Below are 24,781 nucleotides of genomic sequence, written 5' to 3'. Positions count from 1 at the left end.
CCTGACAATTGCTACAGCAGATAGTTGGAGAGTGGCTTGGCCTATAAATAAGCCTGACTTGAAATACCTGATGAATGTACATATTCCTGCATAGAGATACCATGTATAGCTGCAATCCAACCATTATCCCAGATCTGTGGGTCAGGAAAGACGCAAAAGTGATCAGGGCCGGGCTGAGGCATAGGCTGGAGAGGCTCCAGCCTCAGGGCGCAGTGTAGGAGGGGGCGCACAATTCATTCAGCTGTCATTACTAATTGTGTTTGAAAAAGAAAGAAATAAGAAAAGGGGATACATGGCAGTGACTGCAAGCCAGATAACTAGATATTAAGGTGTTGGGGAGGTTGTGGGCCCTGTGGCCCTCTTAGTCTAATAGCAATCAGTGTGTGACGGCTGGGGTGGGAGGGATGGAGGGGTGCACTTTGGTGTCTCAGCCTTGGGTGCTGGAGGACCTTGTCTTGCCTCTGAAAGTGATTCTAACAGGTTAGAATACAGCAGGTTTCATGCAAAACGCCCACAAAACAGTGACTTCCATTTATCTCCAAACACAATTCGAGTAAATGTATATTTATTGTTCTGGATACAAGGAATGTGCATTGTCACATGGTCTGACAGTTCTGCACGGAAGCTGCATTTAATCAATGGGAAAAGAGTCCATCCTCGCAATACTTCCTCCTTCACATTGGAAGTTCCAGTGGTAAAGCAGGAAGTGTCGGGGATGGAAGACCACGCCAAGAGGAAGTCACATAGGTAAAGTAACCCTTCGTGCTACAGCCTCCATCTCGGACATGTGCAGGTACAGTATTGCTCTAATTTCAGGGAAACTGCTTCCTTATCCCTAATGCCATACAAATGTATGCAGCTTGGAAATGTACCCCTCATGTGCAGCAGCTGCTGCTTCTGGTCCATTTCCTTGCGGAACACATTTCCATAAACTTATTATAAGCATCTTATTGATCTGCACTCCTGATGTAACAAGTGACTTATTCAAATGCTAAAAGGCTATCTCTCAGGAGAGCGTGACTACAAATAAGGGAAATGGGAATATCCATGAAACGCTAGTAAAATTACCAATCACACATAGTGCACAGTAATGTTACCGGTGTTTATGCAAGTGACCTAGTGCGCAGTGGCGTAGCTAAGGAGCTGTGGGCCCCGATGCAAGGTTTACATTAGGGCCCTCCAAGCAATCTATACATAACAATTGATCTGACACACCAAAACCTGCCAATGGCAACTGCAGAGTCAGAGGTGCAAGAAGGGGATGGGGAGCAGTTTGTTAATGATTACCACTATTCAAAGTATCTATAGAAGTGATCATTATGAGCACAGGACTAATAGAAAGCTAATACTGCAGCTGGGGGATGGCCCCTCTGGCCCAAGGGCCCCGATGCGGTCGCTACCTCTGCACCCCCTATTGCTACGCCCCTGCTAGTGCGGGTTACTTACAGCTGGTAGCGAGGTACGTGTTACTCAGGTACATTTTATTGCACTACTTGTGCAATGTACGCTACCTCCAATGTGTAAATACCAGTAAAATTGATGCACGCTATGTGCACACAGGAAAATCCCCCAAGTGTTTAAAGGACATCCGAGGTGAAAATAAACCAGAAATGAGAAAAACAATTGTATCCATCCTCCTCCTGAAAATGACTTTTTTTTTTAGATATCCCACGGTTTTATTTTATATTTCAATCTAGTTTTTAGAGTTTTTACTGTTTCATTGTCTCTGCTTAATGACACCTTCATTGAAGTATGTCAGAGCTCAAATATGAATTATTGACCTTTTTTTTAAATCTCTTTCCTGCCCTCAGAAGCCATTTACTGACAAAAAGTATTTTATGGCTGTAAATTACTTATCAGTGAGGGTTATGCTATAGTCTGACCCAGTCCTGACCTGGACTGGAACTGTCACATGTACACCTGATTTTTTATTCTTTTAGGCAGAGAAACTAAAAAGGAACACAACACAGTTATTTGTGTGCTTGGCACTGTACATGCACATGTCTATCTCATCATGTCACATGTCACCTCGGTTGTCCTTTAAATAGCAAGATTGACTAGTGAGTCAGCACCATGGACACTCAACCCCTAAAGCTAGGTACACCCAGCAATGAATGTCACCCTGCAGCGATCTGTACTGTATGCCCTCTGGGGACAGTTCGGGCCTACAGGCTAGCGATGCATTCTGTTGCTATGGAGGGGGGAGGAGAGACGACAGAGCAGGCAGACTGTAGTGTATCGGCAGCCAAGGCATCGAGGGGAGTCAAGGGCGGCCACTGTGCATATATTAAACTTTCGGCTGAGACGGGACCTCACTGGCTACCTCTCCTAAGAACGGTTGATCGTGTGCACAGAGCTTTACTACAGAAACCAACCGTCATAGGGCTCAGGCACACTATAAGTGCTGTTCTGAGAGCTTTTTGGCCATTAGAGCTTTCTGAGAACTTTTTAAAAAATGCTCCCGTTGACTTACATTAACATTGTGGTAAAATCGTCCGTTTTGTATTGTGATTTTTACCGCTATTTTAATGTAAGTCAATAGGAGCGTTTTTAGAGAAAGCTCTGATGGCCCCAAAACACTCAGAAAAGCGCTTATATTGTGTCTGAGCACATAAAAACTTTGAGATGTGCAAAGAAGGAATACATGTTACCGACTTTGTTTGCATAAGAGTTGCTTGCTTCCAATTGATTTCAAAAGCCCCATATCCATAGCCCCCGTTATCCTTCTCCAACCCTCCACCCCCCCCCCCCCCCCCATCCAATAATGCAAACTGAATTCCCTATCCAAGATGTGCCATTGCCTAGATTGCACCAACAATGCCGCCATGTCATGGACTCCAGTGTTAGTACTGTAAACAATTGAGTGGTGTGCCACTGCACATGTGCTGCCTTACATAGAGTACAATGGAAGCTATGTCTACTATCAAGCTGCTGCATTCACAACGGTACACCACTCAACTGTTTACAGTGTCACCATTGCCGCTGGGCCTCAGAGGCAGTGGTGGTGAAACCTAGGTAATGATGCACCTTAGGAACGGTGTGCCAAAGTTAACATTTAAAGCGGACCTGAACACAGAACTTCCTCTCTGCTCTAAACGTTAAGCAACAGTATAATAACCTTTAAAGAAAAACATTTCTTTGTTACAGCTTGCAGAACTCCTGCAATAAATCTGCTGTGTGCATACTCCCTGCTTTATGGAAGCAGACAAAGGGTTAACATCATTTGTTTACATATTAGCTGTGTCTGAATTTCTGTGCTGACACAGCTGAGAGCTCAAATTACACTTGTGATTTCTTACAGATTAGAGGGAATTGGACAGGCTCTTCTCTCTAAAAACATACAGGGGCAATTTTATCTGTTCTCCTTGTGTCCTGTGCAAAACGATCCTCCATTAGGCAAACTGCGCCTGTGCAGGAAGCTCCCAGTGACATCAGCGGGAGCGAGGACGCATGTGGCCAGAGTTGCGCAGGTGCAGTGGCTTGCGACATTATAGTTGCAAAACCCGGAAGCAAGCCACGATGGGTGAACAGAGGATCGTTTTGTCCTGGCGCAGGTACAGGACATCTGCGGTGGGCCAGTAGAAGCCCCAGGTAAGTAAAACTCTTTTTTTCTTTTTTCTATTACAGTACTCCTAAGCTGGTAACGTTAATGGGAACCTGTAAAAAAAACATAACCGATACCTAAGGAGAGGGAAGGCTCTGGGTCCTAAAGACCCTTCCCGCTCCTCTCATGGTCCCCTTGTTGCAGTGCTAGCTCCCCCGTGTGAATCCCCTGCCCCTCCAGAGGAGGCTTCGTGATCCGAGTGCTCCCGAAGACAGGCGGCTCTGTGCTGCGCATGCGTGAGCGTGTGTGCTGACGCAGTACAGAGCCGCACTTCTCTAGGAGCACTCGGATCCCAAAGACTTCCGAATTCTGCGGCGGCAGAGAGCAGTATTTGACTGATCAGAGAGAGGAGCGGGAAGGTGCTATAGGACCCAGTGCCTTCCCTCTCCTTAGGTAAGTATATGATTTTTTTTTTTTAATATAGGTTCCCATTAACTTTATGTACAGTTGGTGTGCAATGGATACACAGACTTTACTTCGAAAGGTACAGGCACCCTTTTAATGTCGTTTTTCCGTAAGTATATAAGAATTACATGGATGGTTTTGCAATCTTTTCTCAGAATCCTCTTCAGGAAGATAGCAATGTAGAGGTTCAAAGTCCAGAGAGTCTCTGCCCTGCGTCACGGGAATGTTGTAATTTAAAGCAATACTTATAAATCAGTCAGAAGGTTACAGCTTAATTCAACTGCTCTTAATTTGAAGATTTAATTGTAAACCAGGAAAGCTGGAAGGAGTTTTGCCATTGGAAGGAACTGAACTTAATGAAGAAAGACGTACAGCCCACAAGGAAACGATTAGCTTTCTGTGCAGAGAATTCCCTCAGCTTGCTGCTAGCGTGTCGTGTGGAGCAGCCATAGACATCAGTGTTATACCAGAGCCATCACCTCCAGGATTCAGTCACGTCTGCATTTGCACTGAAAGAGAAAACAGGCCATAATCTGTTATGGAATCTGCTGCTTTTAACATGTTTAAATTGGATCATCATATTAAATATAATTATATATAGAAGCACAAAACAATGAAAATTTCAGTAACTGCTCTTAGGAACATAAAAGAACATTTGAAAGCATTCCCTGTGTTGAAAAACATTTACTTTCACTACAGAGAGCAGTACAGATTTTTTTAAAATCTCTGGCTACGAATAGAAACGGCTAATTTCGCAGCAGAGCTGCTACATAGATTTGGGCGCCTCCCAAGGCAGTAATGAGAATTACGGCTTTAGCGGTGCTCAGTGACTTATTTGGCCGCTGTGGGCTGCCGGAGCTCAAATTAGAAAAAAAAGGAGGTAATTCAGCCTACCAGCAATAGCTGGTGCCCGATTTAGGTGCCCCCCTCCCCCAAGTTGCAACATCTTATAGGGGGCATAGCATTAACGCCAGATCGGACATCCAGCAGGTGCAGGGTGAGCCGTCTAAAAAGCAGCATCTTTCCCATGGGCAGTTGATAGGCAGTGAAATGCCTCTCAAACTCTCACAACTGCTTACTGCTGCCTGGTAACTGCTTGTTGAGCACAAAATTGCCCGTGCAAAAGAGGCCTAACTCAGCTGTTGCCGGGGCAATGTCCATGATTCATAAAGCTTTTTCACTTCTTTTCCTCTGTTTTCACCTTATCTATGTAACATTTTTAAGCTTCCAAAGAGCAAAAATATAATATAATTAAGGTAGGAAAAAGTAATATTGAAATGAAGTTAATCACGAACAAATTACTTTGAGTGATTATTTTGCTTGTAAATGTGCTGAAAGATTTTTACCAATTAGGTGATAAATAAGTAATGTATGAAAAGTTACAATATCTGCATGAAGTTTGTATTCTTGCCCTATGTTTGTGTGACTTGCCTCAGCAGCAGGAACTACAATAGTGGGAAAACCCTGTGGTAAGCTACAGAAGGAATTACTATAGAAGAAGAATCCTGAGGTAAGCTGCAGCAGGAACTACAATAACGGAAAAATCCTGTGGTAAGCTGCAGCAGGAACTAATACCAGAAGAATCCTGAGGAAACTGCAGCAAGAACCAATAACGGAAGAATCCTGTGGTAAGCTGCAGCAGGAATATCAATAACGGAAGAACCCTGTGGTAGCTGCAGCAAGTACTACAATAACGGAAGAATTCTATGGTAAGCTGCAGCAGGAACTACAACAGTGGAAGAATCCTGACTATGACTATAGTGAGCTAAGATTGAGCTCCTGTGTCCCACAACAGCAGGTGGCGGCACACGACATGACAGGGCCAGGCACATCCTCTCACCTGACCTCAACCCCCCCTCCTCCCGCCAATTGCTCACTCGTGTCAGGAGTGTAAGGGCCCGTTTTCACTTGTGCAATGCAAATTAGTCGTGGAAAACGCAAAAATGAATTCACACGTGGATGCGAATTTTACAGCAAATTTTACCGCGAATTCGCGGGCAGTTTTGCATATGTTAGTAAGTATGCAAATTTAACCATGTCAGTGCCTATGTGCTTTTACATTGATTTTATGCGTAAACGCCCGCAAATTCACAGTAAAATTCGCATACGAAAACGCATGCAAATTTCCTATTAAAGAGACTCTGAAGCGAGAATAAATCTCGCTTCAGAGCTCATAAATAGCAGGGGCACGTGTGCCCCTGCTAAAACGCCGCTATCCCGCGGCTAAACGGGGGTCCCTTCACCCCCAACCCACCCCCCGCAAAAGTGTGTCGTAGAAAAAGTCGCTGGCTGTCTCTTCCTGGAGGCAGGGCTAACGGCTGCAGCCCTGCCTCCAGTCGCGTCTGTCAGCGGCGCATCGCCGCCTCTCCCCCGCCCCTCTCAGTGAAGGAAGACTGAGAGGGGCGGGGGAGAGGCGGAGATACGCGCTGACAGACGCGCGTGGGGCAGGGCTGCGGCGGTTAGCCCTGCCCCAACCAGGAAGCGCTCCCCCGGTGTATCGAGGGGGATTTGGGGGTGAAGGGACCCCCGTTAAGCCGCGCTATAGCGGCGTTTTAGCAGGGGCACACATGCCCCTGCTATTTATGAGGTCTGAAGCGAGATTTATTCTCGCTTCAGACTCTCTTTAAATACATTGTATGTGAATCGCACACCGCAAGGCGGAGTGCGAATTCTGATGGCTCTGCTGTGCAGATTTTTCCAGCACACAAAACCGCACAGGATTTCTGAGAAGTGGAAACAGGCCCATCCACTTGTATTGGTTATGCGAATCTGCATGCAGAAAACACATGCAGATTCGCACAAGTGGAAACGGGCCCTAAGTGTCTGCACTGTGGCCTAAAACATCCCCCGGGTCTGACCTTTCTCCTCCCCGCCTCCCCCAAGGGCCCCCACCCGCCGAATTGGAGGGTACTCAATTGGTGGACTACTGGTCTGGTGACTGGTCTGGCTCTCCTCCTCTGACGCTGCAAATCTCACTCACTCTGTCTGGCTCGGTGGCTCCCCTGCTGCGGCCTACTTGGACTCCGGGCAGGCGTTCTCCAGATGGGAACGGCTAGCACGTTCTCCCTCTCCTCAAGTCCATGCTGCCACCACGCGCACATTATATATGCGCTGAGTGAGACGTCACCATGCGCATGGACAGCCAGGGCCGGATTTCTGGCAAGGCCACATAGGCCATGGCCTAGGGCACCAGAAATGTAGGGGCGGCTCAGTGATGGACAGTAAAGCTGTTCCATGCAGCCATTCCTATCTACAAGGACAGCTTTAACCTTTGAACTCTCTGTCCTGTGTACTTGTGTCGTCCCTGCAAGACCTGTAAGCTCTATCCTGCAGGTATACTTCGGCCTAACTCACATGGTGGCACAATTGGTCCATCATTAAGGAGATGGCAAATGTAACGTAAAAGTTCTTAAGGAAAATATAACTTATAATCTATACACCTATTACTGAAATAGTTATTGTCTGTGACATCCAATAATGTAAGTAGAATTCTCATTGGGGCACACGGAGATAACAACCATACAGACGGTATAATTGGCCTTGGGCGGTAAAAAGTACAAATCCGGCATTGTGGACAGCATGTGACATTTGATATCCCGGAGCCTGGGGAGGGAGGGAGCAGGGAGGAGGAACAACAGTGGGGGTGGCCAAGCAGAACTAGAGGGCGGGCAGCTCTCTCTCTGTGTCACAGAGCAGTCTGTGACAATATAGATCCCAATTGATGCGGCGATTTGGGCGCTGCTGGCCCAGTGGGGTGCTAACAGGGTGCTTTGATTATTTTTGGGGGTGCTTCAGCACCCCCTGGTGACGTCCATGCGCCTAACACTAAGACCCCCTCTGGTGGTACCTTACCCGAAGACCCCATGGGTGGTGCCTAACCCTAAGACCACCCCTTCCTGACACCTAACCCTTTCTCTGCTGCAAATAACATAAATACAAAAAGCTGCATATTTGTAAGATAATACATTTCAAAACGATAAGTTACAAAATTATAATTTTCAAAACAAATCTCAATATGTTAAAACTATTTTACAATGATAATTTATAAAATTATAATTCTCATAATTAATTTCAAAAAGTTAAAACACTTAAGATTATAATTTAGAAAAAAATGATCATTGTCAAAACAAATTTGAAACAATATTTTACAAATCCCTAATTCTCAAACAAAACATTTCCCACTATTTAAGGGGTGCCCAAATAGTCCAGTTTTGCTTCTAATAGCCGATATTTAACATTAGAGTGAATGACGGCGCCCAATTAGTCCACTTCTCATATACACCTGATTTTCCTGCTCCCGCGGAAGAATCCTGTGGAAAACTGCAACAGGAACTACAATAGTGGATAACCCAGTGGTAAACTGCAGCCGGTGTAATGTCTGATTGCGCTGCCCGGAAGCTCCCTTCCACACTGAGTAGCACGCATGCTCAGTGTGAAGTTAATGATGCTGCTGGAGGTAAAATAGTAAATATCTCCGCTCCCACACCTCTTACACTCCCCAAATTCAGGACCCCCCGAACTACCTCTATACCCAATTGCAGCCCCCGAGACCCGCTGGTTCCCGAGAGAGGTTTCTGTAATCGGTCTCCTGAACCAGCGGGTCTCGGGGGCTGCAATTTGGTATAGAGATAGTTCTGGGGGTCCTCTCCCTACCCTGAAAATTTGGGGAGTGTAAGAGGTGTGGGAGCGGAGATATTTACTATTTTACCTCCAGCAGCATCACTCAATAGGAAATGTATCCGCACAGTCTCCTACTGCGCATGCGCGCCAGCGCAAATCAACAGGCAGCGTAATCAGACATTACACCGGAACTACAATAGCAGTCAGCCAAGTATTACACATCTCGGCGGATCACTGAAGGGGCATCACACATCAGTGGACACCTACAAATGTGCAAATCTGAAGCTATCATTTCGGACAGCAGAAATCTAGCATGTGAACATTTAGTATTAACTCATGAAAACCAGTAATTAAGTAAAATTCTGTAAACTTCTGCCTCAGCAGAATAACACGTTCTGACTGCTGTCAGTGCTGTGCACACTGTGGATTATATAAGCAGTACAACTCAGCAAACCCAATCATTATGTAACAAACGGTATTTAATAGCTGAAGGCACTAGCTTGGCAGCTACTCTGGGAATCTCTCATCATTCCTGAGAATTGGAATGAAAGTGTATAATCAGAGATTGCAAGATTATAATGTAAAAAACATTGCATTATGGCACGACACTTAAAGGACAACTGTAGTGAGAAGCAGCGTTGGGCTCACGAGTCCCTAAGGACTTGAATTCGTGATTCAAATGAGGCTTAATTGCCTTAGCTGTGCTGCTGGGAGGGAGGGGGTTACTTGCCCATAAGTCCGTCGTCTTCTATGCATTCCAAACATTTTGCACACGTCCTATTGGACGCGTTGCAAGACTCACTACTGCGCACTTCCTCCTTCAAGCCAGAAGGAGGGCATGCACAGTAGTGAGTAATATGGCTTCCAGCTATTGCTGGCGGCCGAATTACAGTGGTTTTATAGTAATTTGTGCTCCGTTTTCAGACGGTGCCCAAATTACTCTCTGAGCGCCGCTAATTCCTATTACAGCCTATGGTGTACTGTGCCCAAATCTCCTGCGCTGTTTTTACAGAGCTCCACGATTGCGACCTCTGTGACCTACCTTAGTAATAAAGGTTCCTATCGTGTGCTGCTAATATCTCATCCCAGACAATGGGAATTTCTAGGTATTCTGTACTCCAAACCAAAGAAGGTACAGCTCTCATGCTTACATGAAATATATATATATATATATATATATATATATATATATATATATATATATATATATATATATATATATATACACACACATTTGTGCTAGTTTTTTTTCTCTTACTAAAAGTGGAATTTCCCATTAAGCACACTGTAAAGCTGCAGAGTAGAGCAAAGTCCGAACTGCCTGTAAATGTCAGACTTACATAAGGTGCTGATACAGAACAAATAACATCATGCTGTAAGAAATGTGTCCTGGATATGCAGGCTTTCACAAGATGTTTAACCATTAACTTCATTGTCTCTCAGCGTTAATGTTCAGAAAAAAAGGCTTTCTAACGAGAATATACTGTGTTACTGTGCTACTTTTTTTTTTTTTTTTTTTTTTTTTTTATAAAGGATACCCGTTAGGAAAGTGTTTTATAGTTGGAATTTCTTATCAGTGAGGCTCACACTGTAGTCACTTCCTGTCTGAGTCAGGACTGAGTCAGCCACTTACATACCTGATATTTAACTCTTCCAGGCAGAGAAAGAAAAAAAGGAACACAGCATAGTTATTTGTTTGCTAGGCTATGTCTATCTCATCATGTCACATGTCAATTCAGGTGTCTTTTAAGGACCACTATAGCAAAAAAACAACAACAACAAAAACAGATTTTGGACTAGTCTATCTCCTCATGGGGTATTCTCAGATTTTTCTCTGTTTTCAAAAGCATTTCCTAAACAGCAGTCACTAAGTCTAACTGCCAAACTAGTAAGATACCAGCCAACCTCCCTAACAGCAGTTAGATTTAGCAGCTGCCGCTCAGGAAATGTTTGTTAAAATAAAGAAAACCCTGAGAATCCCCCATGAGGAGATAGGGTAGTCCAAAACCTCCAAGTTCTGTCCGATTTTAACTGCTAACTTTTTTCTGTTGCAGTGGTCCTTTAATACATATATACAGGAGTCATCCCTGCCATTTACAGCCATTTATTTTTGTCTGCCACGCAAGCAATTCTTTCAGTGAAATTTAATATAACTTGCATCTGTTAATTTCTTAAAGGAAGTAGCATAATGTACATTTTTAATCCCTTATATTGTTATAGTAGCATCACACTCTTCATATATGGGTTGAAGGAACTGAACGGGAGGAAGAAGGGGGGTGATGGCTGCTGAACTGTTACTGGTATCCTGCAGTCACATGACAAGGAGTGCAGGGAGAGAAGCAAGTCAAATTACACTGAAAGAACACCTTCCTACTGCGCAACGTGCAGTAGTCTACTGGCATTAGTACCAGTAATATTTGTTCTGACCTTTCTTTGCATGGCAAACTTGCCTGCAGTACATGCATGAGGCCCACTATTTACTTGTAGCCAGCTAGAGTCTACTAATTCTACTGGGGTGTCACAGATGATGCAGACTTACAGTAAAGATGCGATGGGGCACTAATGATGTGACCGGCACGTTTTACGCCAAGTATGTATCCCGACACTTCACATTGATAATGTTTTTATAACTAGTCAGACAAATCTCAGATCATACACCATCTTTTCAAAGGATACCCGAAGTGACATGTGACATGATGAAGATAGGGAAAACCGAGAGCCCGATATGGTGTAGTATGTTGAAAACAAATGGTAAATGATCAGTGAGAAAAGATATAGTCACAAATGTGGGTAACCATTCGGGCAACCACTATATAAGCAGGTGAGGAGATTAGACCTGTCCTCACTCAATGTTAAAGAGAATCTGTACTCTAAAATGTTTACAGCAAAAAACATACCATTCTATTCATTATGTTCTCCTGGGCCCTTCTGTGTTGTTTCTGCCACTCTCTGCTGCAATCCTGGCTTGTAATGAACAGTTTTAGGCAGTGTTTACAAACAAACTAACCAGCTTGTGATAGGCTCACATAAGCAGAGTGTGTGAGTCATACAGAGCTTGCAGGGGGCCTGCAGAGGGGGTGTATCGCTTCTATCCAATCACAAGCAGCCCTGCACATTCCACACATTCCAGCCTAGCCCGACAGAGCCGACAGAAGAAAACAGATTAGATCAAATAACAGAGATAACACAGCCACTGTGCAATTAGAAAAGGATGCAGTAAGCCAGAGCACATTAGAACAGGCAAAGGAACTTATAGGATAGAATAACTAAGGCTGAACATTTTGTTACAGAGTCTCTTTAAGAAGTCGCTCTCTGTAGACAGGAAAAATAAGGGGGTAGTACTCCCCTCCACCAGCGGTGGACACAGTATAGTAGTATGAGGAACAGAGTCGCCAGCAGGATAAAATCAGATAAAAATTTTAAAAAGTAAGACACGAAATACTGTCTGAATAGTAACAAACACATTTATTATACGGTATCCCAAAGATGCAACGCGTTTCGCAGGCCAAGCCCGCTTCACCGGGCAATAAAGTGGGGACAACAGAATTTCGGCAGTAACGAGTATAGCGCCTCAGTCAGACTATAATGTGACATGATGAGATAGACATGTGTATGTACAGTGCCTAGCACACAAATAACTATGATGTGCTCCTTTTTTTCTTTCTCTGGCTGACTCTGTCCTGACAGAAAGTGACTACAGTGTGACCCTCACTGATAAGAAATTCCAACTATAAAACACTTTCCTACTAGCAGAAAATGACTTCTGAGAGCAAGAAAGAGATAAAAAGGGGAATTTCTTATCAGTGAGGGTCACAATGTAGTCACTTCCTGTCCGAGTCAGGACTGAGTCAGCCACTTACATATCTGATATTTAACTTTAAGGCAGAGAAAGAAAAAAAGGAACATAGCATAGTTAATTGTGTGCTAGGAACTGTACATACACATGTCTATCTCATCATGTCACATGTCATTTCGGGTATCCTTCAAGTGTTCTTATTTGATTTTTCAAACTGCTGAATTTCCTATCATGGTTTGTATAAATATTAGGGGATAAAAAAATCACACATTTTACAAAACCTACCCCTTTAAATATTTTATCTCTCCGTGCAACCAGTCCAAAGATAATGATAAGGGTTCCAACCACAACTGCACCCCCAATGGCTTCTACAGGAAGTCCAGGGTCACGATCTAAACAAGAGAGACAACTTTCAGGTTGGAAGCAAAAAAAAGAGGAAAAAATTGCAACATATTGGGACTGATTTACGAATGATATGATACAATGGTGACCCAGTGGTCATGCAGAACTGGCAATCACCAGCAGTACAGTGATAAAACGTTCCCATTCTTGTGCATTGTGACTGTATCTCACAAATTATTATTATTATTATTATTATTAATAATCACTTAATTTTCCTAGTTATAATGTTAATAAGAAACTCTATGGGAGGCACCCTAGTTGGTAATCAAATATAAAAATGTAATATAAAAGTAGCACCAGTAACCATGTACTTACCTCCTGAGAGATAGATTTAATGGTAATAAAATTTAAAGGAAAACCGAAGTGAGAGCTATATGGAGGCTGCCATATTTATTACCTTTTTACCACTTCGGAACTGGGGTGTAAAATCAAGGGTTTCCCCATTATAGATAGCCAGGCATGGGTATCCCCAGTATAGATAGCAAGTCTTAGGTGTCCCCAGTATAGGTAGCCAGCAATTACTCACCTCACCTCCCCAGATCCAGCGAGGAGCAGTTCTACCCACCTCATCTGTCCCCAGCATCCAGCCTCGAACTGCCCCTAAGTTCCGGGTCCTGGCTTGATGACGTCATCAAGCCAGGACCCGACACCAGAGGCAGTGCGAAGCTTGATGCCGGGCAGAGCGGAGGGGGAGTGACGATCACTGGAGGAACTATACCAAAAGCGAAAAGCAATGACCTCAAAGAAACCGCACCAAAACAGCTATATCAGTAAACAATATATCATCCTTTATTGAAAATACAAACATTAAAAACCATTAAAATATGGTGGGGGACAATGTATAAGCCCACAATATCGGAGAACCGGAGGAATTACAAAGTGCTAGTGTTAATATTGAAGAGCCTCAAAACAGCATAAACGTGGCACTGACCGTGTATCAATATTGTGACACATACAAAACCAAACATGAATTACATACATGTGCAAATAGCATGAATAAATATTACAAATGCATAATATGAATAAAGGAGGAAAAGTGTGATAACACCAGGAAGGGAGGAACCCCCTGAAATAGTAGTGTGGAACCTGACGGAACCAGAAATCAATCACATAGTGATCACAGTTTGTGAACAAGTAGTAAAGTCAATAGAGTGAGATGCAAACTGTATGAAAATAGTATAGGGAATAAGAGTGAGGTCAACAACAAGTGAATAGGATCCTACCAGTACAGTGTCTCCACGGGTCCCCACCGCCGCTATCGCGATTCGCCACGTATAGCGTGGCTTTTTAAAAAAAAAAAAGCCACGCTTTTTGTTTTTACTGATATAGCTGTTTTGGTGCGGTTTCTTTGAGGTCATTGCTTTTCGCTTTTGGTATAATTACTGTATTTTTGACCGTTCTGCACATTACAGACCCACCCCTTGTTTATACATATAGGGTGGCGTATTGATTGTAGGGGATGGTGCTCCCCGTATTGCTTTTTGGTTAGATCACTGGAGGAACGTCAGGTGAGTGGATCCTCTTCTTTCGCCACACCTAGTGATCGCTACAATCAATGGTTGTAATGATCACCATAACTCCTGATCAGTGAGGGGAGATGTCAGCTGCCATATGACAGTTGAATCTCCCCATTCGGCCGCGCCAAGCGGAACCAAGGGATGTTACAGTTGGACAAAGGTGCCTTGAACCAAAGGTGCCATACAGTAGATTTGAGTGATTTTCCAAAAAGGGCGCCTTGTTGGACAACATGAACGAGGTGCAAGCCAAAGGGAAATAGTCTATGCGCTACAAATTCCATTGTCTACCACTTTATCAGGTGATTCTCCAGTTCAAAGGAGAACACAGTAACAATCCACGTCTGGGTCGCCCAGGGCCAATTACAAGACAGTTATGGACTGGCAAATGGTTTGTGGAATGACTGCCCAGCTGCAGATGTGGCAGAAAACCTGCAAGTGAGTCGAAGCACAGCTGTCCGATATCTGCATCAACTCAACCATCTTGGGAGAGCTGCAAGATATAAACCTCAGCTCACCATGACCAACATTATAAAAAGGAAACAGTGGACCACAAAGATGTAAAAGCTTGATGTGAACTTTTAGCAGTGTGTAATTTTCTCACGAGTCCACATTCGCCCAGTTTTCCTGCACTGGTTGTACGTAGGTGTGGCGACAACCCAGTCAAGTGTTCCACCAGAACCACTTACAACCCACAAACATGGTGAAGGCACCATTTGAAGCATGGGACGATCAGAGTTAGTGGAATGTATGGGCACTATCAACAGCGCAAAATATGTTGACATCTAGGAGCAGAGCCTGCTGCCAAATTTCTTGCCGGGTTGCTCTCGTAAAAAATCCACTCTGTTTATAGAAGATGGAGCTCCAAGCTATGGTGCTAAGCACAGCCAGGCCTGGCAGGCAAAGCATGGCATCCAGAAGTCAGCTGCCTGACATGAATCCCAAAGAACGTATTGGTGCTAGTCTAGATTGTGCTATATGAAGGCATCCCTGGAGTGTAAATGTAAAAAAAGGTACCTGCAAATTTGGGCACAGGGTGAAGCTGAAAAATGTCTCACCCTACTATTGCAAATCTCCCGGCAGCGTAGATTACTTTCTACGGAGTAGATACAGTCACCAGGATCCATCGGTGGGCTCTTGTGGTCCTCTCAGCATTCATCATGCTTTATTACTGATATGGACTATAATAGTAGTGATCACTATTATCTTCTACATCATGAGAATTTAGCTGACAAAGATGACCGTCCCTATATTTTGTTACCCTGAGTGATTGATTTGGGTTGCCAGTGGATAACACGTCCAGCAGTCTTTAGCAATAAGAAACTCTGACCTCATATGATGATTTTATTGTTTGATCTTACATTGTGGCATCCAGGTGTGTTTACTACTGTACTTTACAATCAGAGTAATAAACCTTAAGTGTTACTATATCTAATCTGGTGGCGGCTGAGTGACCACTTTTTTATGATGTGTCTAATCACAAGTTGTAATTTGATCTCTCCCCTGTGTTACCTGACTGCCATTGGAGAGATGGCATATAAGCTCATTTGAAAGCACAGGCAGGGCCGGCCCGCTCATGAGGCGGGGTGAAACATTTGCCTCAGGCGGCAGATCTGGGGGGGGGGGGGGGCGGCACCCGCCTGTCCATGGACGCTGGGGGCCGCCCGCCGAGCTGGAGGGGTAGCGGGCAGAAAGGGTGTATTGGGCTTAGCGGTGGGGAGGGGGGGTCGGACCCCCCCTCCCTCGCCTGGGTCCCCCGATCTGCGCTCCTCCTCCAGCGTTAAGTACCAGCGTGGATATGACGAAGAGGCAACGGGCGGGGGAAATCACTCACCTCTTCTGCGTTCCATTGCGTGCTCCACTGACGTCACTTCCAGCAACGCCGCCCACTGTATTGTAAGTGGACGGCCTTGCTGGAAGTGACGTCAGTGGAGCGCACGATGGAACGCGGAAGAGGTGAGTGATTCCCCCGCCCGTTGCCTCTTCGTCATATGTATGCTGGTACTTACCGCTGGAGGAGGAGCGCAGATCGGGGACCCAGGCGAGGGAGGGGGAGGTCCGATCCCCCTTCCCACCACTAGGCCCAATACCCCCTTTCTGCCAGCTACCCCTCCAGCTCGGCGCCCCCACCCACAGCTGGGGGGGGGGAGGCGTTTTTTTCTAATTTTGCCTCAGGCGGCAAAAAGTCTAGGGCCGGCCCTGAGCACAGGCTGTTAAAAATATGTCTGTTTCCCTGAAAGCAGAAAGTAGATACACTTCAGATTTATTTTAGGATTTGAATCAGCTGTTACAAAGATAAAAGTTTTTTGTTTAAAGGTTATTATGCTGTTGTGTATCTTTTAGAGTAGAGAGGACATACTGAGTTCAGGTCCGCTTTAAGCAGATCACATTCTTTTTTCCTCTTCCACAATTCACATGTTTTTCACAAGTTAGGGTCAGTATGATGAAGGTACAGTTCAGCAGGTGAGAGGTTGTTAGGGTTAGCCAGAGAGGAGGATTAAGGTTACACAACTGATGTGGAGTCTAGAATTACCCAAGAGGCTGAGCTAATGTTTGGCATAAGTAGCATTAAAGGTTGGGGGTCTGCATGGTTAGTGTTAAGAACCTGAAGTACTAAAGATAAGGAGGTTGCCATATTTATTTCCTTGAAAACAATACCAGTTGCCTGGCAGCCCTGCCGGTCTTTCTGGCATCAGCTGCATGTGAATCACACACCTGAAACAAGCATGTGGCAAATCCAGTCAGACTAGTTCAGTCAGAAAAATCTGATGCTTGTTCAGGGTCTATGGCTATAAGTATTACAGGCAGATGATCAAAAGGACAGCCAGCCTTCATATTCCTCCAACTTCAGGTGTCCTTAAGAATAGGGGTTAGGTGTTTAACCACCCTGGCGTTCTGATTAAATCGCCAGGGTGGCTGCGGGAGGGTTTTTTTTAAATTAAAAAAAAACTATTTCATGCAGCCAACTGAAAGTTGGCTGCATGAAAGCCCACTAGAGGGCGCTCCGGAGGCGATCTTCCGATCGCCTCCGGCGGCAAGGAATAACACGGAAGGCCGCAATGAGCGGCCCTCCGTGTTTTGCTTCCCTCGTCGCCATGGCGACGAGCGGAGTGACGTCATGGACGTCAGCCGACGTCCTGACGTCAGCCGCCTCCGATCCAGCCCTTAGCGCTGGCCGGAACTGTTTGTTCCGGCTACGCTGGGCTCGGGCGGCTGGGGGGACCCTCTTTCGCCGCTGCACGCGGCGGATCGCCGCGCTGCAGCGGCGATCAGGCAGCACACGCGGCTGGCAAAGTGCCGGCTGCGTGTGCTGCTTTTTATTTGGTGGAAATCGGCCCAGCAGGGCCTGAGCGGCAGCCTCTGGCGGTGTTGGACGAGCTGAGCTCGTCCAGACCGCTCAGCAGGTTAAGGACGGTTAGGTACAAGGGTGATCAGTGTTAAACGCCAGAGGGTAATTTGAGTTAGGCTTTGAGGTGCTGCTAGTTAGGACTAGACACATGATAGAGGGTAAAGTTACGGTTATTCATAGTTTAGATTAGGATTTTGGTGGACTATCAACTATTAACACTATCAGCTTGACGTTGAAATGTATGACTTGATATTCATATCAAAGGAGCTTAAACTGAGCTGTCCGTGCAAATAAGTGCAGAATCCAGATGTATGGACTGTTCTGCAATGATGTATGTACGGTGTCCAGGGGCGTCGCTAGCCCTATTTTGGGGTGGCACGTGCCCCCAATCTGTCCTGGGGTGCAACGGATCTCAGCGGCTCCCTCCAGCTGCCGCCACGTCACTCAGACCTCAGGATCAGGCGGCGAGCCGGCGACCAATCGTGTGGGCGCTTGGACCCAGCGCCCGCACTGATATGCGGAAGTGACATCACTTCCGCATATAGAGCGGGTGCGTCCGGCGCCCGCTCATACTACTGGTCAGGTCGCCGCTGATCCTGAGGTCTGACTACACTGCCAGGTGAGGGGGGGAGCGGCGGCGGCGGCTAGAGGGGGGGCCTCCCTGTCACTCACTACCTAAAGGGGCTCCCTGGCATTCACTCACTACCTAAAGGGCCTCCCTGGCACTCACTCACTGCCTAAAGGGGCTCCCTGGCACTCACTCACTGCCTAAAGGGGCTCCCTGGCACTCACTCACTACCTAAAGGGGCTCCTGGCACTCACTCACTGCCTAAAGGGCCTCCCTGTCACTCACTCACTGCCTGAAGGGGCTCCCTGGCACTCACTCACTGCCTGAAGGGGCTCCCTGGCACTCACTCACTGCCTAAAGGGGCTCCCTGGCACTCACTCACTACCTAAAGGGGCTCCCTGGCACTCACTTACTACCTAAAGGGGCTCCCTGGCACTCACTCACTGCCTAAAGGGGCTCCCTGGCACTCACTCACTACCTAAAGGGCCTCCCTGGCACTCACTCACTGCCTAAAGGGCCTCCCTGTCACTCACTATCGGGGTCCCTGTCACTCACTACCTAAATGGAGGCGCCTGTCACTCACTAGCTAACCTGGGGGTCCCTGTCACTCACTACCTAACTTGGGGGGCTACCATATTAAGGGGGCATTCTGCCTATTTATGTGAAATGCTGTCTATTTATGTGCCTCATGACTGCTGAATTTGTCTTGTTGGGAGCCTTATGATTTGTTGGGGGCCTCAAGATTGCTGAATTTGTCTTGTTGGGGGCTTCATGATTTGTTGGGGGCCTCATGATTGCTGAATTTGTCTTATTGGGGGCCTCATGATTTGTTGGAGGCCTCATGATTGCTGAATTTGTCTTGTTGGGGACCTCATGATTTGTTGGGGGCCTCATAATTGCTGAATTTGTCTTGTTGGGGGTCACATGATTGCTAACTGCGAGACTATGGGAAAAGCTGAATCCTTATCATATGAGACAATAGCATTAAACCTACTTTTTTAGCTTTTTAAAACAGAAAATAAAACTGGAAGGTTCTAAAAAATTGAATACATTTTTCAGGAGTAGGATGGATGAAATTGTTTATCTTCACAGTTTTTTTCAACTTGGATTTTCCATAATGTTCATGTATGAGTTAAAACGTTTGTATAGTATTTAGTTTAAATTGCTGTTGCCACTTTGCGATAGATAAGTGACTTTTGGGTTGCAGTTTGGGCACTCGGCCTCCAAAAGGTTCGCCACCACTGTCATAATCTAATGTCCCACCATTGCTAGGTTCATGTAAATTTGTCTCCACCCGTTACCACACCTATATTCTGGTCCATGGCCCACCCATTTTTCGGTGCGGCGCGATAAGCACGCCGCACAACGTGATCCTCATATTTTTGGCACGCTAGCTACAGTGTGCTGAATTCTGCTGCCTACAGTATGTACAGTATACGCTGTTCTCTAGTGCCTGCACTGTGTGTGGATTTACCTCCAGTGTGTACAGTGTTACTCTGTGCCTTTACTGATTGTAAACCAGCTATATTGTATGCTGATCCCTGCTACTTTCAGTATGTACAGTATTAGCTGTAAAGCCTGATACACACATACAATTTTGATTAGCCAATTTTAGCTCTGTTCATAAAATTCATTGTCTGTTGGCCCACTTACTGCACGGGGGTGGTAAAATTGGGGGTCAGTGATTGACCAATCAAAATTGTATGTGCGTATACATCTTTGATCTATGCCTATACTGATTGTAAATTATCTAAATAAAGGACAGGGGGCTCCATCCAATATTTCGATGGGCAGGCCCGTTATCTGTAGCTTACACCGCTGCTAAGTTCATGTACATTTGGCCCCACCCATGGCCACGCCCACTCACATCATGGCCACACCCATTTTTGCCGCGGCGCATATACCTCCCCACCTGGTGCCCACAGGTGCCCCCGATCTCCAAGGACCCTAGAAACGCCCCTGACTGTGTCAAAGCCTAAGAAATCTGTTTCCATAGGGTGGTCAGAAAGTTGTCTGTATGCCATAAAATAAAGCTTCTGAAAAGTATCCCCAGACCATACAAATACGACATTTTATAGATTTCCTTTCCAGAACAAGGATCGGATAGGAAGGGTCCTTCCTGTAATACAGGTCCGTCTCAAAAAATTAGCATATTGTGATAAAGTTCATTATTTTCTGTAATGTACTGATAAACATTAGACTTTCATATATTTTAGATTCATTACACACAACTGAAGTAGTTCAAGCCTTTTATTGTTTTAATATTGATGATTTTGGCATACAGCTCATGAAAACCCAAAATTCCTATCTCAAAAAATTTGCATATTTCATCCGACCAATAAAAGAAAAGTGTTTTAAAACAAAAAAAGTCAACCTTCAAATAATTATGTTCAGTTATGCTGTCAATACTTGGTCGGGAATCCTTTTGCAGAAATGACTGCTTCAATGCGGCGTGGCATGGAGGCAATCAGCCTGTGGCACTGCTCAGGTGTTATGGAGGCCCAGGATGCTTCGATAGCGGCCTTAAGCTCATCCAGAGTGTTGGGTCTTGCGTCTCTCAATTTTCTCTTCACAATATCCCACAGATTCTCTATGGGGTTCACGTCAGAAGAGTTGGCAGGCCAATTGAGCACAGTAATACCATGGTCAGTAAACCATTTACCAGTGGTTTTGGCACTGTGAGCAGGTGCCAGGTCGTGCTGAAAAATGAAATCTTCATCTCCATAAAGCTTTTCAGCAGATGGAAGCATGAAGTGCTCCACAATCTCCTGATAGCTAGCTACATTGACCCTGCCCTTGATAAAACACAGTGGACCAACACCAGCAGCTGACATGGCACCCCAGACCATCACTACCTGTGGGTACTTGACACTGGACTTCAGGCATTTTGGCATTTCCCTCTCCCCAGTCTTCCTCCAGACACTGGCACCTTGATTTCTGAATGACATGCAAAAGTTGCTTTCATCCGAAAAATGTACTTTGGACCACTGAGCAACAGTCCAGTGCTGCTTCTCCGTAGCCCAGGTCAGGCGCTTCTGCCACTGTTGGGGAATGCGGCACCTGTAGCCCATTTCCTGCACACGCCTGTACACGGTGGCTCTGGATGTTTCTACTCCAGACTCAGTCCACTGCTTCCGCAGGTCCCCCAAGGTCTTGAATCGGTCCTTCTCCACAATTTTCCTCACGGTCCGGTCACCTCTTCTCGTTGTGCAGCGTTTTCTGCCACACTTTTTCCTTCCCACAGACTTCCCACCGAGGTGCCTTGATACAGCACTCTGGGAACAGCCTATTGGTTCAGTAACTTCTTTCTGTGTCTTACCCTCTTGCTTGAGGGTGTCAATGATGGCCTTCTGGACAGCAGTCAGGTCGGCAGTCTTACCCATGATTGTGGTTTTGAGTAATGAACCAGGCTGGGAGTTTTTAAAAGCCTCAGGAATCTTTTGCAGGTGTTTACAGTTAATTAGTTGATTCAGATGATTCGGTTAATAGCTCATTTATAGAACCTTTTCATGATATGCTAATTTTTGGATATAGGAATTTTGGGTTTTCATGAGCTGGATGCCAAAATCATCAATATTAAAACAATAAAAGGCTTGAACTACTTCAGTTGTGTGTAATGAATCTAAAATATATGAAATTGTAATGTTTATCAGTACATTATAGAAAATAATGAACTTTATTACAATATGCTATTTTTTTGAGAAGGACCTGTATACCTAAGCAGGACAAGACATTTAGGAAGACAGAAAGAAGTAGAGTAGAGTGGTGAGAGTATGAAGGATGCTGGAATACGCAGGGGTAGTTCTTTCATGAAGCAACATAAGTCACATGCGTCAGGGTGGCAACAATTAGAGGATAGCAAGAGGCGGCTCCCCTTCTCAAAAGTCCCCCTCCTCGCACTACCCATCTCCCCCTCCCTAGATGCGCAATGCCGCTTCACTCACCTGCTCTCAGCATTCCAGCAATAGGATCTCCATCCGCCCGTATAGCATCCTGTATCCATAGCTACAGCGGTGCCTTATGTGACCTGTTACGTGCTGCCGGGTCACATGATGCACTGCTGTAGTCAGAGAGGTAGCAGGACTTCATGTGTGTCTGGTGATCCCATCACTAATCAGCTGAGAGCAGGTGAGTGATCCCGAGCAGCACAAACCCGGCATCATGGGATCAGATGCTGCAGGCCAGCACAGAGGAGATGCTGTTTTGGAAGAAGCAGAGAGAGGTACGGTAAGGGTAGTGCCAGTGCCTACAATGCACAGCCCGATGTGTCTCTTCTCTCTAGTCCGGCATTACACACACAGTGGTGGGGGGGGGGGGGGAGGGGCTGTGTAGCTGAGGGACATCCTTACAATGTATTGCTTCAGGCAGGAAAAAGTCTAGAACTGCCTGCGAGAACATGTTTAGATTTCATTAGACGTTACAGGTTGGATGCCAGACCAGAACATTATCTGTAAGGAGTTTGTATGTTCTCCCCATGTTTGCTTGTGTTTCCTATGGGGTCTCTGGTTTCCAATAACCTATAGAATGGTTAACTGATTCCCCCCAGACTGGCTCAAGAGTGGGGTATGGATATCTAACCAGGGAAGGGACATTACATGTGTGAGCTCCTCTGAGGACAGTTAGTTAGTTAGTTGACTGTAAAGTGCTACAGTAGATGTCCTAAGTCACTGTATACATACATAATAATAATGACAATAATTACCTGAAACATCAAGTCGGAACATTAATGTTTTCTCAGCAGAGCCAGTGGGAGCTGCTACACAGGTGTAATTGGCTGCATCTGACTTTACTGCTTTGGTGATGGTGAGTGTCCAGCTGTTGCCAGACATGCGTTGTTCGACTCGGTCAGGAAAATTCACAAGTCTGCCATTTTTTTTCCAAGCCATATCAGCTGCTGGATTGGCCTTGACTTCGCAGGTGAGTACAGCCTTCTGACCTTCTTGTATAGCAAGATATGTTTCTCCAGTCAGTATGGGTTCATCTGCAAAATTAACCAATGTCAACATTTCTTCTTGTACACTCTTCACCCTCATGACGTCACCTTAAAATGTTACACACTTTAACATAGGTCCTATCATTGTAAAGAAAAGCAGTGCTGAGAAAAATACAGAGGTTGTCATTGTTCTCTTTAGGAATGAGAGGAAAAATATCCACTGACCCAACAAGAGGAACAAATTGAAGTCACTAGCAGGCAGTTATTCCTCTGGCAGTTGTGTAGCTGCTTCCCCAGGAAATTCTGGATCTGGAAGATTGGCTTCCAAATAGAAAAGGGATTCTGCAAATCTTTGGTGAACACATGGGGGAGAGCTGCTGCCCAAGCGAGCAGTGCATGAGAGAGAAAGGCTTCTGTACATGGATGGTACACATGGAATACGATTTGGGACTGCTACACATGGAAGATGGGCCACAAGGAAGTTTGCCTAGGGGTGTGAAAAGTATATCAGTCCTTCAACACAATTGCTAGCTAAGTGACATCACATTAGCCCATTGGGCATGCAGAAGGAATACTCTTACAAACATGTACTTCAATTAGGGCAGGGATGTCCAACTCCAGTCCTCAAGGGCCAAGGTCCTCACAAATTCTTGGCACAGATCAAATTAATTGATGGGACTGAATCAGGAAAGGTGTGGTTAATCAAGTAGAACACCTTTCTCCATTTCTCTGTCCATCCTAAACATTGGCATGGATATGGCCCTCAAGGACTGGAGTTGGACATCTATGACTTAGGAAAACAAACAAATGCCAAATTCACACTGGCGTTGAAGGCTAGAGTTTACCAATTGTTCCTATTGCTGATAAAGCAGCAGAGAACCTTCTAGCATTTGATGTTGGCATTCATCCAGTTCCCCGTTTAGTGATCACTACTGTACTTGAAGTGTCTTTCGTTTATCTCACAGGCGTCTCATGTTAATTTTCCTATGGGATGTACCATGTTAAACAGATGCCAAATACCACTGCGCTAAAAGGTCAGGAAGTATTGCATGGTAATGATGATCTGGCATCTATTCCTGATGCTGGTAAATGCTAGTTTGAATTCAGCAATTCAGAATTCACCATATTTTCACCTAGTTTAAGTACATTTTTAGATTTTTTACAGTCAGTGACTTCAGTCATGCACGCAGATGAGGCAGGATGGATATCTGAAATCAAAGGCTGCAGGCTCTATCCATATCATTGATTCCAACAGAGCGAATGGTCCATCCACATGATCAGCATATGTGGCAATGCGTTGCACCATTTATTGCTGTGTGCTGTGTCACTAACCCCATTGTATTGTATGGAGCTAGCAGTCAGACCCGGGACAAGGTCCTCCAGCACCCAAGGCTGTAACACCAAAGTGCGCCCCTCCACCCCTCCCACAACAGCCGTCACACACTGATTGCTATTAGACTAAGAGGCGCCCCAACACCTTCATCTCTAGTTATCTGGCTTGCAGTCACTGCCATGTATCCCCTTTTCTTATTTCTCTGTGCTTCAAACACAATAGGGGAATGATAGCTCAGTGAGTTGTGCGACCCCTGC

The 24,781-nt window shown here is 45.4% G+C and overlaps 1 protein-coding gene across 9 annotated transcripts in view; it reads right to left on the bottom strand.

Moving 5' to 3' along the window:
* Positions 1 to 4,089: 4,089 nt before the first annotated feature.
* The window catches only part of TMIGD1 (transmembrane and immunoglobulin domain containing 1), an 89,568-nt gene continuing 68,876 nt past the window's right edge, over positions 4,090 to 24,781 (bottom strand). For all 9 annotated transcript variants that reach the window (XM_068270313.1, XM_068270315.1, XM_068270317.1 and 6 more), the window contains 3 exons: positions 22,961 to 23,239; positions 12,711 to 12,817; positions 4,090 to 4,518 (listed from right to left, as the gene is read on the bottom strand). In XM_068270313.1, coding sequence (XP_068126414.1) covers positions 4,498 to 4,518; positions 12,711 to 12,817; positions 22,961 to 23,239 — 407 coding nt within the window. In that variant the 3' untranslated portion in view covers positions 4,090 to 4,497. The remainder of the gene's footprint in view (positions 4,519 to 12,710; positions 12,818 to 22,960; positions 23,240 to 24,781) is intronic.

The sequence above is a fragment of the Hyperolius riggenbachi genome, chromosome 2 (genome assembly GCF_040937935.1).
Source record: "Hyperolius riggenbachi isolate aHypRig1 chromosome 2, aHypRig1.pri, whole genome shotgun sequence".
Taxonomy (NCBI): Eukaryota; Metazoa; Chordata; class Amphibia; order Anura; family Hyperoliidae; genus Hyperolius; species Hyperolius riggenbachi.
This window is presented reverse-complemented; position numbering and strand designations above follow the sequence as displayed.